Below are 17,215 nucleotides of genomic sequence, written 5' to 3' on the forward strand. Positions count from 1 at the left end.
AGTTGTGTTTCCGATGGGGTTGCAAATTGCATAAAAGGAAAAATATAATTCTACAAGGATAATGATAGAGGTTTTTCAGCCTCAGAACTTTTACCTCCATTATAAAAAGTTTAAGTTATTAAAATAGTTGCACAATTATTCCTTACGGTTGGAAGAAAATAAGGAAGTATTTTATTAGCAATCTAAAGGATACATTGAGTTTTTCTTACTAGTTGAGATACACCTGATCCTAGAAGCTAAAAAATCGGGCTGTGGATAAACAATTCTCAGAGAGGGGGAGGCTGTTTTGGGGGTTTTTTTCTGTCACGGGTATAGCTGTACGTGTATTTTCTCGGTGAATAAGCAGGTGAATAAACTGGGTTTGTGTCTCACGTCTGGCTCTGTTTGCGCTCCGCAGAAGGCCCTGGAGCAGCAGATGGAGAGTCACAGGGAAGCCCACCAGAAGCAGCTGTCCAGGCTGAGGGATGAAATTGAAGAGAAGCAGAAAATAATTGATGAAATCAGAGAGTATGTTCACTCGCTCCATCCCTTTCTCTGTCCCTGACCTGTTCTGTGATGCTGGAGGGATGGTTTGGGGTCGGTTTGTTAGTTTTAATGGTGTCTAGACACTTCAGTGTCTTACACAAATTACATTCAACAGCCAACTCTCTACTTATTTTGCAGAGTGGATTATAGTGCCTCGTTCTTTATGGTGGAGCTTTAACAAGTCCATAAAGTTACAGAGGGGGAAAAGAAAGAATAATGTTACACGTGCAGTTCAGTATTTAAAAGAAGGTTGGAAGAGAACGGATTGTAAAAGAGATAAAGGTTTTGAGGGCCTCTTATAGCTACTAGTCCTGCCACAGACTTTCTGTGAGTCTGGCTGACTCGAATGTGTCCCATTTTCACACCCTTAATATTTCTTCCTGACACAGCAACATAAGTCTGTGAGATACTCCAGCACTTGAAAAACTGAGTTCTTTGCTGCTGTTCTCTTCTTTTTGTCAGCATTTATTAAATCCAGGCAATCCTGATATACTCTTCATTCTTTCATTGTATTTATTGTGTGGCCAAAGACTAATTATAGGGAAATAAGAAACATAAGGAAGCAGGGCAGAAAGATTGCAAGAACCGTTCATGTCCTTTAAGATAAAGGACGCAAGCCACTGTATTTATTTCTTAAGTATTTTAACATAAAATCTATTGTTCTTCAGATTCTTTATACTTAATTTCTTTCACAATATTTCAGTAGGGAGTTACAGCTTTACTGTCTCTATCTGACCCTGTTTTGGCTATGGAGATTTGCCCAACCTTGTTTATGGGGTTCAGGAGTGAGCTGTGCTGATTTTTTTCTTTCACATTCCAGTATGAATCAGAAATTGCAACTGGAACAAGAGAAACTGAGCGCTGATTATGATAAATTAAAAATTGAGGACCAGGAAAGAGAAATGAAACTGGAAAAGCTCATGTAAGTCAACAGTTTTCTCATCTGCTGTCCTTGAATATAGTGGCTTTAAACGTGTCCACAGGAAATGTCCAACTGAGAAGCATTTGTGTTGAAGTATTCATGCTGAAAATAACATTTCAGTAACAAAGCCAATGTACAGTACTAAAATGATTACCAGTTCCTCCATATTAAGGGTCCTTAATAGTGGATTTGATACTTTCTGGAAAATATTTTAAAAAATTTTATATAGATAGATTTGTAGAGCTTTGATTGTATTAAATATTATAAAAAGTTTTAAATCTCCCATGTATTCCCGCACAGCAAAAACAGGCAAGAAAGAAGTTGGGGTTTGGGATGTGGGCTGATAATAAATCAGATACCTGAGTAAAAGCTTTTCCTGAAAATGAGAGAGAAAAATTTCCCGTGTGCACACAAGAACTGGAGATGATGGCTCAGCCATTCGCTGTGAGAAAGCTGCATCTCTGCGGCAGCCAAAAGTGTCATTACCGAGGCAGAGAGACGCACAATTCGCTCACATCTGCAGATGTTCTACTCAAACTGAACGTCGATTGATTCTCTTCTATGACTTCAACATTTTTGATTTGTGTTTAATGTTGTGATCTTTCTAGAATGCTTAATGATAAAAGAGAACAAGCAAGAGAAGATCTTAAGGGACTGGAGGAAACAGTGGTATGTCTTTATTAGCCTTTATTGAGCTTTTTCCCCCTAGGTCTTAATCACCAATGTGTTATCAAACACTTGTATCTGTGCCCAAGATTACTAGTTTATATCACAATAGGATAAATTTGTGCATTTTGCCAAATCGTGAAGTTGAATTTTAAAATTTAATAATAAATGCCATTATTGTTGCCTCCTCTGATTAAGCTATCACTGTTAAGTCTATTGGTACTGTGTCCTTGTTCGTTTAAATCACCTGAAATAACCAGCGTACGGAATAGCGTAGCCACAGGTAGGTGACACGTACCTGCCGCTAATTTGACCAGTGTAACAACTTACAAAGAAATACGATATTGTGCGTGTGATGTTAAAAATGTGATCTACGATGGGTGGTGCCTTCAGGCTTGAAGCTGGTGCTGCACAGTTTTGTTAGAAGCTTCGTTTTTAGCTGTCTGTAAAACAGGCAGTATTGCTCAAAGGTCTCAGCAGCTGGTCTAAACCACACCTGGTTTAGGAGCATCATACAGTGATTTTTGCTGGTGTTGCAAGGGTTATAAACTCAAAATCGATGTTTGCTCCTGTGTGTGATGCTTTAAAAACTAAGCTTAGCGTGGCCTCAGGATCCATTAGAGTTCATTACAAAGAATCTGAAGCTGAATTATTCAGGTCCTTTCAGCTTTGGCTCCTGATGGCTCCCCCAGACATAAACCTTGTTAAAATAAACCCCTGCAAAGGAGAGATGTACCCAGCCTTTCTGATATGAACTATACTCATCACATACTTACAGAGCTTGCGTGTAGACTCGATTTTCGGTGTATGCCGAATGAGTTAAGGCAGCTGGAGATCAGCATTAGGCAGCACCACACCGTCAGCTTGCAGAAACCCAGATGGGATTATTTTGTTTAAGTTTCTAGTCAGTTTTGCCTTTTTCTTTTGAGAGATAAAGACAAAAAAAAAAACAAGTTCAAAAGCTTGGAGTTGTGGTGGAGCTTATTGAGCAATTCATTTAAATTGCAGGATGTGCGTGGATAAGCATAAAAGCTCTTTGGTAAGGAACAGCGTGGGCTGCATATACCTACAGGCAGGCACATCTCTATAAGTAAATCACCATAAAGTCGTATTAGCGACTCAAACCTGTGGAGAATTTTTACACCAGACTATCTACTCCCTCTTACTGGTTTGTGCCTTTTTGTTTTGATTCCAGGCAAGAGAACTTCAGACTCTTCACAACCTCCGTAAACTGTTTGTGCAAGATCTCACTACCCGCGTTAAAAAAGTAAGACTATACCTTTTTAAACCCAAGTCTTATCTTTTTTGCAATATTGAGATTTGCTGGAAGCTTTTCGTGCATGTTGCTACAAAACGGGATGTTTTCCTTTTCAATAACAGTTGAGTAAGAAGATTAAAACTGTTCTGATGTTTATCAATTTTAATTCGGTGCCAGTTTGTTAAGGACAAGTCCTGGTGGTTAAGCAAAATGAACCAATCCAGTTCAGTTCAGTTACAAAATTCTCAAAGATGGTATTAATGGGTACCAGAAATTATTCAATATCACTTGCAGTAACTTATGCGAGACTGAATGCTGCGGCCCTTTCTTTCTATGGGCTTGTGACTACTCAGCCTTTTCCTGGAAAAAATATAGTTTGGCAGAAATTAATGTATTTTTAACTGTTGAAGAAGGTTGAAAACCCATATTACGTAAAAATGCCTGCCAGGAATGGAAAAAAAGAAGGAAAAAGGGTTTTCTCCAAGAAAATCTATGATTTTTGTGTTCAAGATCCCCCCCATAGCTGTTCAGTAGGAATAGTTTATCTTTTGCGTAGCCGTGAATGTGGCTCTTAAATGTCAAATGAACAGGTAAGATAAATTCTCTTTATTTGGGGCTCTGGAAGACTTTTCTGCCTTTGGGAAGCTTAAAGTGACAGAAGACTTGAGCTTCCTGTTGAGTTTGTGCCCGGCTTTGCTGAGCGCTGCCGCTCTCTGTGCAGAGTGTTGAACTTGACAGCGACGACGGAGGCGGAAGCGCCGCGCAGAAGCAGAAGATTTCCTTTCTTGAGAACAACCTGGAACAGCTTACAAAGGTTCACAAACAGGTAGGGGCTCCACCGCCTTCCTTCTCTTTCCTTAAAAAAAAAACCCTAAAATTACTGTTTCAAAGGATAATTTTTGAAGGTAACATGTACTGTCTGAGGAAATGGTACCTAGAGTTCTCAACTAAAATTCTTGGCATTAGGAGCGGGTGTAAGAGCTGCTCTTTCCACTACCCGTACTTCTTGTGAACGTGTTCTTAATAAATAAACAAGACATTTTTGACTGGAAACTTGGGAGAAACGAGACCAAAATTGCCATTTGTTTGTTTCTTTAAAGTAATTGAGGCCCAGCATTCATCTTAGGAGCAGAAGTGCAGAGAGTCTGACTGCTTCATTACAATATAAAGAAGAAATACAGACCTAGATGCTGAAAGAAACTTAATAAACTCCTTCTTGGGTTTAAACCTTCCTTTATTCTATCACAGGTTTTCTTGAGAATGTATATGTAGCTACATATATTTTGTTTTCTTTCTACCCCAAGGCTTTTTGTTCCACTCGAATACTCCAAACGCCTCTAACTTTGTCATTGTCATAGACCTTAAGGCTCCTTTTGGACCAGAGATGAAATGTATCTGGTTTTATTGTTCTTAAAGCTAGTATTAATTTCCCCCCCTCCCCTGGAACAAGGCCAGGCTTTTTTAATGCTTCCTTAAGAAGGCTTTGGGTGACTGATACCAAGATCACTTGCTCAGGAACTACTTGGTACAATATGCCTTTTGGAAATGGGCTTTTGGGTGAGCTGGGGCTGGTCAGGCTTTAGGAATTGAACTGGGCTTAGAGACGTGAAGAACCGGGGCTGCAATGAGGTCTTGGCTCATGGTTCCATCTTGTACACGCTGAGCTGAATGATGTTCCATGAAGTGCTCAGGTCCTGCAAACTGGAATCGCCGTCTGCAGCACAGCAGGTCTGAGGGGTCCAGGTAACTCCCTGTGTCCTTGGTTGTGCGCTGGGTGAAGATGTCCCTGCTCAGGGCAGGGGCTGCACTAGATCAGCTTCAAAGGTCCCTTCCAGCCCAAACTCTTCTATGATTCTACGATCCTACATGTGGTAGGCAAGTGTTTTGTGTATATGTCAAAGCACGAGCCTTAGTCTCTGCTTACTAGAAGTGTGTATATATCGTTGGTGCCTGTATATATCTAAGCAGCACCTCGTTAGATAAAACTGGAACATTTCCACCCTCTTGTCAGGTGTCAGTATTTCTGAACTGTGTCCCACTGTTCAGGTGTGGAACACAAACTAGTAAAGATGCTTTGGATTTCATTTTTGAGCAGTGACAACATTCTCAGTGCAGTTTTTCTGAACCCATTATCAGTGAGACACAGAGCTCTCTGAAGTTTGCTTTATTTATTCCTGCGGACGTGCCAGAAAAGCAAGCGGTGCCGGACCGTGACAAGTGACCGCTACAGTTCAGCATTGTGAAATTCCCAGGGAACAGATGGCTTAAAGACACAGTTTCTAAATGTGGAAATTGGGACGTTAGGCGTGTTTTTCCTTTTACTACATATTTTGCCTTTTTTTGCACTCAGTTCACGCATCTGCTGGGTTTTCAGATACAGATTTTTATAGCTCTCATTAGCTTGTTTTACTCAAAACCAACTAGGAGTCCATGTCTCATAAGAAACTTAGGGGGAAATATGACATTGGACTTGACCTGAATGTGATATCATCCTGCTCTTTTGTCATATCACAACTATTTTGTTGAGCACTCGCATACTGTGACAGTATTTTTTTAGCTTTGTTTGTGTGTTTTTTCTGGCACTGAGCCTGGACTAGCAGGTGTAGAACATTTTGATTGTCAAACAATGTGTGAATGTTAGTACATGCTGTTGCTTTACTGCATTATTAATGCGGTAGTTAAACCACTTTCTTCCCTTCCCTCCAGAAAAGGGAGAAGCACTCCTTTGGAACAGTTTTCTGTTGACTTATGGTAGTGGTATAATCTGTTCAGTAGGAACTGTACTGGATCTTCTAACTGTTTGTCTCAGGTTTTTTAATTTATCAGAAAATCAATCCTCTCTCTTGGCTCTTGTTGCATGTAAAGTTAGATGCTATTCTGATAATTGCTCGACCTTGCTCAGGTTCCTATTGAATTGAGGAAATGCATGAATTTGAAGTTGCATGTAGTCATCACATTGATAACTACAGACCTTAGAATCATTCTTAACGATGTTTGAGGCATTGAAGCTTCCACTTTTCCCATAAGGTTGGGTAGGAAACAAGTTGGTAAACATGCCATAACCACCGGAGGTGATTAATTTTTGATGATACGATTGTTGTCTGTAAAATATATTTAAGCATTGCTGTTTTGAAATAATGCGGTGATCAAGTATTTGCAAAATGCTGGACATGTCTGCATTCTGAAGAAATGTGGAGTTTCTGCCGCAGTTACTCTTAAAGTCTAGAAAAGCAGGTATGGTAGCAGAGAGCCGTGCAGGAGATGGCTTTGTCCTGGAGCCCTCACAGTATCACAGTATCACAGTATGTTTGGGATTGGAAGGGACCTGGAAAGCTCATCCAGTGCAATCCCCCCATGGAGCAGGAACACCCAGATGAGGTTACACAGGAAGGTGTCCAGGCGGGTTGGAATGTCTGCACAGAAGGAGACTCCACAACCCCCCTGGGCAGCCTGGGCCAGGCTCTGCCACCCTTACTGAGAAGAAGTTTTTTCTCAAATTTAAGTGGAACCTCTTGCGTTCCAGCTTGATCCCATTACCCCTTGTCCTACCATTGTTTGCCACCGAGAAGAGCCTGGCTCCATCCTCGTGGCACTCACCCTTTATATATTTATAAACATTAATAAGGTCACCCCTCAGTCTCCTCTTCTCCAAACTAAAGAGCCCCAGCTCCCTCAGCCTTTCCTCATAAGGGAGGTGCTCCACTCCACTCCACTCACCCTTCAGGATCCGCTCTGTGAAATTTTGTTGAATGAAATAAACCTTCTCAGTGGATATTCTGGAAATTGCTTTTCTTGCAGTTGGTACGTGATAATGCAGATCTTCGTTGTGAGCTTCCTAAGCTGGAAAAACGACTTCGAGCTACGGCAGAGAGAGTTAAGGCCCTGGAGAGCGCACTGAAGGAGGCCAAGGAGAACGCCATGCGGGACCGCAAACGCTACCAGCAGGAGGTGGATCGCATTAAGGAGGCCGTGAGAGCCAAAAACATGGCCCGGAGAGCGCACTCCGCTCAAATCGGTAAGAACATGGCGTTGAGTGGTTAGTGCTTGCTCGCGTACTTCATGTTTGGGCTCTTTGCTCATGTTTAAATAGAGCTTTGAAAGCAGCAGTTCAGGGGAAACCACAGGCTCTGCTTCTCTGCTGCACAGGAATCTTCAAAGGCTTCACTTTTTCATAGAATCTGCCCCACCTGAAATTTAAAGTGCATATTTAACTCAGTAAATAAATGGCATAATGGGTCTTGTGTGCCCTTCTAGTGACCTGAAAACTTGTCTCTTCAAATTAGTCCCTCACTTTCTTCCTCCTCCCCCACACACTCTTCATTCTTTCCTTGCCTTTCTGGACCTTGTCCCTTCATCTTTATTTTCCTCATTACTCCTCCTTGTGATTTAATTGGGCTGTGTGAAGTCAAAACTCTTCGACGCCCGATCCATCTGTGTGGTGCAGTCCGAATGTGTGTGTGAAATCAAATGGTGTTTAAAATGGGGCATGAAAGTACAAAACCTTGTGTGGAAGGTAAATGTCTTGTTTGGTTTGCTTCTTTTGCTCTGCAGCCAAGCCCATCCGCCCTGGCCACTACCCCGCGTCCTCTCCAACGGCCGTCCACGCCATCCGCGGGGGAGGCATGTCCAACTCCAGCTACTACCACAACACCAAATAGACGAGAAGTAAGAACGAAGTAACTTACTCATCCTTGCTTTCGCTGATCACTCAGTTTCCTTGTTTTTCAGTCCTGCTTTTAGATGCACGGTATTGTTTTTTTCTAGTTTTAGTAGGAATCGTTTGCTGATAATTTAACTGTGAAAATGAGTAATTTAAGTGAGGGGTGCCTTGTTAGAATGCTTTGCAAGCTGCTGATGAGAGTTTTGGTTTTAATGACTTATCACTTAAAGCCTTTTTAATAAGCTAAAATGCTCTGGTAAATCAGTACTGAAATTCACAAATAGAGGTGTGAAACCCCTGTAGTAAAAATAGTTTCTGAGGTTGCTTCTGCCGATGTAATTTTCTGCTTTCTATAACGCAAATATGTTTCCACATTGTGATATTCCAGCCTGGGATGGGGCAGAGCAGCTGTAAGTGGCAGCAGCACAGAGTTATCCCAATTGGAGTGTCACTACGTGGCAAACTTTACTTGCGTTCCTTTGGCTTTGCACTCATATTCAGCTCTCTTCAGATAAAAATGTCAATATTTTACTTTAATCGTAAAGACTTGAGAGTTTCTCCTAAGCAAAAACCTCAGCCTGGGAAGATGAGCAGCATATTCCCATGAGACTGCTTCATATACCCTCCCATTTATTTCTTGAAATACTCATTATTTCCGGGACATTTTACATCTGCTGTTATTCTAGATGATAACTTTATGTTACAGGCATACTGAGAGCTGGATGGGAGTGAGGAGCTGCGAAAAGCAGCCAGTGCACTGCTAACTTATCCCTCAAAGTCTGGCTTTTTCCCTTCTTGAGAATTCATTGCGTCTCATGACTCTCTTGTGAGAGCATGCGGTTTCCTTTAGGCATTCGGCATTCTTGGCTTTTTTTTTCTTTCTATTTTCTCTTTATTTTTGAGACCGTTTCATGTCACGCATGCATGCAAAGCCATCCATCACCTCGCACTCAAGCTGTTATTGTGGTGTGTGGATTGTTTCTGTTCATTGTGTTTTCCATAAGCCCTGTAGCTGCGAGCAACATATTTTCGCTGTGGATGAATTAGGGCAAGTCTTTGCTGCGTGGTTCTGTGCCTTAGTTCATTCTAAACCGAAATTGGCTTTTCCATCTCCCAGGCAAGATAGGCTCTGTCTGTCGTCCTCATTGCATTCCCACCTCTGTGAAAGAGCAAAGGGAAAAGTGTGATATGGAGGCACGTAAAATATTTTCAAACATGTATCGTAACAGCTGCTTTTGTGGGAAAAAAGCTGCTACCTGCCTAATCTGGGTGGGCCTTTCATATACCATCTGCTAGGAAATTGTCAGACTCAAGCAGGCCACACATTAGTTATAGCACATGTCAAATGAACAACTGTTGATTAATGAAAGTTATTAAGAAAATAAATACATTTAAAGCTGGATGGGTGTGTAACGAGATAGGGCTGCGGAAGTCAAAAAGCAATCAGAAGGCTCAGAATACCTCTCAAATGTTTTAGATGCTGAGTTTTTGATATGAGGGTGGTGGAGGATGAGCAGATTCAGGTCATGCTTGAAACACGTTGCAGAGGAGCTGGTGGACAGTGGGGGTGGAGAGAAGGATGGAAGAGAAGGCTACGAGAAGAGCGGCCGGAAAGCTGCCCGGTGGAAAAGGCCCTGGGGGTGCTGGTGACAGCGGCTGAACATGACCCAGCGTGTGCCCAGGTGGCCAAGAGGCCACCAGCACGCTGGCTGGTACTAGCACCGGTGTGGTCAGCAGGCCCAGGGCAGTGACCGTCCCTGTGCTGGGACCTGGGGAGGCCAAACCGCAAATACTGGGGTCAGGGCTGACGTGAAGCTGTGCTAAGGGTGGCAGGAATGCTCCAGCGAGGCCTGCCGAAATCACTGAACAACGTGCACCGGGACCTGTATTTGTGAAATACGTTGTGCAAACACGCTCTTGTCTCTATGTCCCTTATCGTAAAGTGTCTGGTGTGTTCCCAGCACCTCCCCATCCTTGAGCAACATCAGTAACTGTCTTTTATCTGCCCACATCATAGTTTATCTAGTCAATAAGATGCATTAATTAATAACCATCCTGGTTTTCTTTAAGGTGTTAATAAGGACGACAATTAGGAGCTAACTACAATTCCCAGCGTTAATTTAGGGTAAATATAAAAATACTGATGCATCGATATTTAGCTATTTATTTATTTGTATTACTTGTACTTGAATGCGGGCAAGTTTTATTTCAAATAACTAAACAAGAAAATGTGTTACCGAGGAAAACATCTCTTGCTGTAAGGCTGATTTTTTATTAACTAATTGAAAAAAGTGCCAGGCACATTCAGTTACTTATGTGGCGCTTTCCATACGACTGATAAGAAATGTGGGAGAAGATCTTCAAACCTGAGAGTCTGTCAAAGTCTGAATTTCAAATGTTTTATGATCAACTTTGAATCACCCTTGTACTTGGTAACATGTCTTGAACTTTGCTTCTGGATGGAATTATTATTAAGTTAGTGATGAAGATTCCTGTATAATGTGCATACATGTTATATAAAATTATACAGTATATTTTAGTAAGATATTATCAGAATATTATATCATTTTTTCATGTATTTCTGTAAACACATTTTTTTATATGATGTGTGTATATATATGAGGAAAGCACCTCTCTGTCAGGAGATATATAGAACAAGAGGATTGGTTTGGATCTGCATTTTCTCATCCTTTTTGTTATACATTTGCAAACTTAATTGCAATTACTTTCCCTATTTGTTCTACAAGGTATGTGCACATCTGCTCTTTAGCATATTCAAGTGCTGACCAGTGGAGAGAAACTCCTATCAAAAGGACAGAGAGATAGAAGGGGAAAAAAAAGGGAGGTGTAGATAGTGGTTACAGGTGTATTTAGGGGAGACGAGACGTAATGCTGTGGTGCAGGGAGCAAAGAGTCAAGAGAATTGTTTCATTATGACTGTACCAGTGTGCGGGCTGGAAACTTCCAAGATAGATGTGGCAAAATTCCTCTCCAAGACTTCGTAACTGAGACTCTGGTTTCATGAATGGTTAAAACGGTGCTTTACGTGACCCGTTTCCTCGCTGTCACGGTGGCTCTTTGGACGCTGCACATCGCATTTCTGCGGAGCGCGGGTACCAGTAGATTTGCCGCTTTGCATATGTGCTTTCTAATCTCAAATATCCGCTAATTATCTGCACCTTTCTTGCTCTCTTTCGACAGGTCAACTCCACTTAGCATGTTAAGGACTGTCATTAAGTCACTAGGTTCTTTTTTTCCCCTCTTCAACCCGATCCGCACCCCGTTCATCCTGCGCTTCCCGCCACCATCCGCGACGCACCGCTCCCAGGTCTCCTGAGCTTCGTAGGATCTCCACGTGTACAGAAGATACTTGTACAATATATTTAACATAACCACCTAAGTAATGATAGGAAGTCTGCCACTCAGAATCTCTCACTGACTGCGTTCGACCCCTTGGCGCTGGTTAGGTTGAGGCTTCTACACTCAGATTGATGCTTTTTCGAAGTCCTCTGTTGCATCGGGAAATCCCGACTTGTGGCATCAAAGAATGAATTATTCAATGACCAAGTGCCATCAAAGGCAGGTGATTGTGCTCTGTCATGACTGATTTACTGTATAATATACATATTATTTTATATTTTTAGGGGATGAAAATGTGCTGCTATATGGTTTAATTTTACTGCTTACATTTTCAGAAATAAATTTCCCCAAAGAACCATTTGTAATATCCTGATAAAATCTTTGGACTGTATAAAATAACCTTTATTGCAGTACCTGGTAAAGATCAAACGGGATGCAGAGAAATCTGTTAGTATAGATCTAGGTTTTGAAGTTTGGTAGTTACATGAAATTCTTTGTGTGACCTATCTTAAAATTAAGATCTGATCTGCTTGTAGTTTTCCCCACGGCGGTGGGTTTTCCCAGAGTGTGATGGCTGGCCCTGTGTTAGTGAGCGTTGTTCTCTATGAAATGTCGAAGGCTTTCAGAATGCTGCCGAAATATCGGCTTGGCAAAAAGCTTGGCTTTGGTCACGCCGGAATTCAGATCCCGGAGTGAACGTTCCCCTCCCAGATCAGAGCCTGCCGTACCAAAACAAAAACAATCCCCCAAATCCCAGACCCTACCTTCAGAAATAATGTAGAGAGAGTCTAAAAAGGCGGTGAGAGCTGTGTACTCCGATGCAGATTACATTTGGGAAGACGTTTGTTAGGAGGCAAAGAGCGTATTGCAATTATAAATTACGACATGCAGGTCGTCCTACGGACGGTGTCACGGAGCTGAGGATGCGGCCGCTGCCTTTCTTGGATCTTCTGTGCCAGACAGAAATTTTCCATCTTCTCAGCAAGGGGGCACTGGAACCGTTCGGAGGGTTTGGCTGGGGCAGAGCTGCTGCTCCTCCTCCTCCCTACTCACACCTGCTGTGCACTCACGGACCCTCCATCTCCGGCGTGCACAGTACTCAACCCTTACGTCTTGACGGAGCGCGGATTCTAGGAAGGTGCCAGTCAAGCATAGCCCTCGAGTCTTGTGTTGCAGATGTTTCTTCTTATTTAATTCGAGGTTTTTATTATTATTATTTCCTGAATGTGTTCGTTAGTAGACATAGAAGTATTTAGTTATTGTAGAACGTTTTGAAAGATTGTGAATTGACTTTAGATATTCTTTTTTTCTACTGAAATTATTGAGGTTGTTGCAAAGTAAGTTGGACTTAATTTAACTTTTTTTTTTTAATGTTGCACTATTTTGGGGAGCATTTTGCTAAAAATATTTAATGAAGTTGCAAATTTGCATGTATTTAATTTATTTTGTATTTTCCAAAGTTTTATATTTTCTTTCTTTATGTGCACGTGCACTGCCAGAAAAATGAACTGTGAACTTGCCGTATGCAATCTTGAATAAAATGACTAATTTAGAACTACTCTGTGCTATCTTAACAGCTGCCCAGAGCTGAAATTTCTGCTATGAAATAATGATCCTCTTGTTTTGGTTCTAAAACAGTCGTCTTGGAAAAGATACCAAACTTAATTGCTGCCAGAGATTTTGTATTGTAGTAAAACTTTTGTTTGACTCTTGTGAAGTACATCGTAGGTGCTGAATTACCTTAAGAAAAGGTATGAAGTTCCTCATGCCATCGGCATCAATTCGTCATGGCAGTTTGGACAGCTTTCTTCAGCTTGATTAATACGTTAACTTGGACATCTCTTAATTGTGCTAGTGCTGATCGGCCAGTCAGTCCACGTAGCTAAAATAACCTGAGTTTCTCCAAGTTCACTTTTCCATCAAGGCTAGAGAAGGACTTTCCGTAACTGAAATGCTGAAAAGATGCCTTAGGCTAAAATTCTCAAAAAGAAGTACAAAAGGATTGGAAATTATTGTCAAATGAACTCACTGTGCTTATATATAGTTTCTTGTTTTGTAAGCCTAGTTTAATTAGGCAGCTTAAGTTTGTATTGCATATTGTATATTCAACTTTTGTACCATTTTGAAGTCTTAACACATTTTCTATATGGAAATGAAAACCACACATCTGTTCTGCAGAGATCAAAACCTGTCTCTTGCTCTTTCCACTACTTGACCCTGTCTTTCTTTCTTTGCTCTTGGAATGTTGTGTTAGATTTATTCCAGGCTCATTTTAAAGTTGCGGTTTGTGTAGCGCAAATTAAATTTCACATCCAAAATGTCATGCATGGGACAAATCTGGTGGAAATGCTGTTCACAAATGGAAAACATACTTCAGATGGAACTAAAGTGCATACTGTTCTTTTTGCTAGTAATTAAAAATATTTCCTGCTCACTGGAGCTTCTCTTAACGATATGTTAAAATATCTTGTGTTCGTCCTTGAGTTTGCATTTCATGAACTTGTTTTCTCGAAAGCAAGGAAAGTTTTAAACCTGGAAAATCTTGGCTGATGCATTTTTAAGTTTGTATTTAATTCAACAAGGGTGAGAGTGGATTATCCTGAATATATTGAAAACAAGAAAAATAAGTCACAAAAAAACTTTACTGCAATAATTTATTCCTACAGAACCTTGTGAGTAACTTTTAAATTTTGTTTTATAAAGCCTAATGGACTAAGATACACATTTGCCTGAAATTTTCATAACTAAGGCTTGGAAATATAGGAAGTACAGAATGTGAAGCTGAACATAGTTTCATTTGAATAAGCCAAATGGTCAGGTCCAAAAGGAAAAGGTCTAACCCCATTTCCTTTATCAGAGGAGCAGGACTTTGTGTAAACACGAATGAAGTACATCCCAACTGGCAATGGAAAGAACCCAAAAAGAAGTCGGCGGGATAATCTTAACCTACCCTTGCTTTGATTCTTTCGTCTTCACTGTGCCTGTACAAGCTGCCAAGTGCACTGGAGAACATCGCCGAGCAGGACGGACACCGCTCCACCCGCTCCTCTCTCGCTCTCACCATCTCGTTCATCCAAACACTTTTTCGTTGGGGGAGAACCACGGGGGTTGAGGCATTCTGTAGAATTATACATGTCTAGTTTGTAAAGTGTGTAATGTGTACTGCAGATGTGTATTCTCTGGGCTCTATGTATCTTTACAGTAGTGTTCAATTTAGGAAAAAAAATAAATTGTGGACACGTTTTGCTGGTAACAAGGGGAAATTTTTTGCCATTGCATCAAACGATGCTGAAATGTATTAAACTCTCGATAACAGACCTGAACCCTCCTTCCCCCATCCCCTGGAGATAAATCTTTTATCTTCGTTCTGAAATTCTCCCAGAGATGGATGGATACACTGGCAGACTGCATGATGTATCATTCGAAAACCGTTACAGTGGAAAATAAAACTGAGCTAAACTTTGCGGTGTGCGTGTTGTGTGGCTCGAGTGTGCTGCAGTCGGGATTTTAGCTATTCCCCTGAATGTATAGAAGGTAATTAGAAGGCTGGGATGACTCGCTGAGAAAAGAGCATAAGATTATTGTTATCCTTTTATAAATAATTGCATCTTTTCGACTACCTTGCCCTGGAAATCTTCCTTCTTCCTATTATTTCCCAGTAGCCTGGAGGATGACGGGGAGACTCTTCCACTTCCCCTCTGCATGCATTTCTATTTTTATAGAAATATTACACTCACTTTATATACAATATAGTGGATGAAAAATTCCTGCGTCCTCATACCTCCCTTAAGTCATATATGGGAGCTTTATAAACAGCTTATTTTCAGTAATTATTACCCAGAGCATTTCTCAATTTTATTGTTACTTTTTTACTCAGCAATGCAAATTTCTGGCGCTTCAGAATTTCTGTAGAAACGGGTTGCTCTGCTTCTGCTGCTGAGTGGATTTCTGAAGAGGATGATGTGATTTTGCATCATTATTCAGGTACGCTAGGAACCCAGAAGCACTGGAAGCCAGTTAGAGCCAGGCTCTGTAACCCAGACCACTTAGAAATCAGCCTGTCAAAATTCAGAGTCAATTATTTCTAAATTAGAATGTACTTTTGCTCATGCTGCTTTTGTGCATGGGGGGCGCTTCTTCCTCGCGCTGTCTGAGCGGTTTCTACGTGCGGGATGAAGAGGTTTGGCTCCATCGGGGATGAAAAGGCTTTCGGATGTAGATGGTTTACATCAGGGAGGGCAGCCATGGAGTCACAGTGATCCCTACCCGTCCTGCAGACGAAGGCAAACGCCGGCCGGTGCCACACCAGAGCTTTCCATGAGTCAGAGAGATGCAGCCTTTAAGATCCTTTAGATAAAGCTTGTGTCTGGAGGATGAACACAATTACAGAGCAGGCTGTTTGCAAGCGTATCCCTGCCATTTCAGAGTGTGGGACTGCGTCACTTAATGAGCTCTATCAAAACAACACAAATTACGGTGTGTGTTTCCAAGATTCGGCTTACACAAGAGTACAGTAGAAAACAAAGCAGAGGGGTTTGCATCCCTAGAAAAAGTCGCTACTGATTACTTTTAGCTAAGCTAAAACTTAAATACTTGTAGCCGTGCTAACTCAATGGGGACTGTATTTTTTCAATAGTTTTGGCCTGAGATGCTTGCTGGTCACGCTGTATCAGCTCATGCTTTGTCTGGCTGATGGCACTTGGCGCAGGCTGGTGCACGGTGTCCCTGCGGTGATCTGGGGCCAAGGTGGCACCTGCGACATCCCTGCGGGTCGAGGGGGGTCTGAGGAGCTGCTGAAATCGGGTCTGTTCCTCGGGGTAACACTGGCAGCACATCTGGCTCCGGGGTCGTCAGATTTCCTTCACTCCTCCGCAAGCGCCGCGTTCCCTAGAAAACAGGTGTTATTTGCAGCCCCCCCAGTGCTGATGCCAAACACCTAAAGCACTGTGAGGCTGATTCACAGCAAACAGAACGAGTTGAAAGGCTGAGGGAGCTGGGGCTCTTCAGCTGGGGGAAGAGGAGACTGAGGGGGGACTCATTCATGGGGATCAATATGGAAAGGGGCAGTGTCAGGAGGATGGAGCCAGGCTCTTCTGGTGACAACCAGTGACAGGACAAGGGGCAATGGGTGCAAACTGGAACACAGGAGGTTCCACTTAAATTTGAGAAGAAACTTGTTTGGGGTGAGGGTGTCAGAGCCTGGCCCAGGCTGCCCAGGGGGTTGTGGAGTCTCCTTCTGTGCAGACATTCCAACCCGCCTGGACACCTTCCTGTGTAACCTCATCTGGGTGTTCCTGCTCCATGGGGGGATTGCACTGGGTGAGCTTCCCAGGGCCCTTTCTGGGATTCCCCCTCACAGCCGAGCCCACTGGAACGCACCCGCTCTGCCGTGTGGCCAAAAGCCGAGAGGCCGCCCGGTCCCGCCGCTTTCCCGCCGCAGCCCCGCGCTGGCACGCGCTCCCGCCTCTCCCCTCAGCCCGCGGGGAAGCGCCCCCGCCCCGCCGGGCCCGGCAGCACCGCCCGGGGGCGGGCACGGGGTGTCCGAGCCGCTCGCTCCCCGCCCCGGCCCCACCTCCGCCGGCCAGCGGCCCCGCCCGCCTCCCGCCGCGCCAGGGGCGCAGCCACCGCTGTCCCGGACCGGCCGCCGCCTCTCGCCGAGCCCCAGCCGCCCCCGGAGCGCCGCGGAGGGTGAGTTCCCCGTGAGGGGCGCGGGCAGCGCGGGCCGCCATCGCCTCCCCTCAGGGCGGGCGGGCGGGCGGGCCGGTCCCGCTCGGCCCAGGTGGCGCCGAGCCCGGCGTGGTACGTGCGGGCAGGTGCCGGTACC

At 43.1% G+C, this 17,215-nt stretch overlaps 1 protein-coding gene across 1 annotated transcript in view; it reads left to right on the forward strand.

The window, feature by feature from the left end:
* The window catches only part of KIF5C (kinesin family member 5C), a gene marked incomplete at both ends in the record, with an annotated part of 69,124 nt that extends 61,095 nt beyond the window's left edge, over positions 1–8,029 (forward strand). Inside the window, 7 exons of the mRNA XM_080347075.1 lie at positions 398–507; positions 1,346–1,447; positions 2,056–2,116; positions 3,309–3,380; positions 4,093–4,197; positions 7,170–7,386; positions 7,923–8,029. Of these exons, the coding sequence (XP_080203201.1) occupies positions 398–507; positions 1,346–1,447; positions 2,056–2,116; positions 3,309–3,380; positions 4,093–4,197; positions 7,170–7,386; positions 7,923–8,029 (774 nt within the window). The remainder of the gene's footprint in view (positions 1–397; positions 508–1,345; positions 1,448–2,055; positions 2,117–3,308; positions 3,381–4,092; positions 4,198–7,169; positions 7,387–7,922) is intronic.
* Positions 8,030–17,215: the final 9,186 nt, after the last annotated feature.

This window comes from Nesoenas mayeri, assembly GCF_963082525.1.
Source record: "Nesoenas mayeri genome assembly, chromosome: 6".
NCBI classification, from domain to species: Eukaryota; Metazoa; Chordata; class Aves; order Columbiformes; family Columbidae; genus Nesoenas; species Nesoenas mayeri.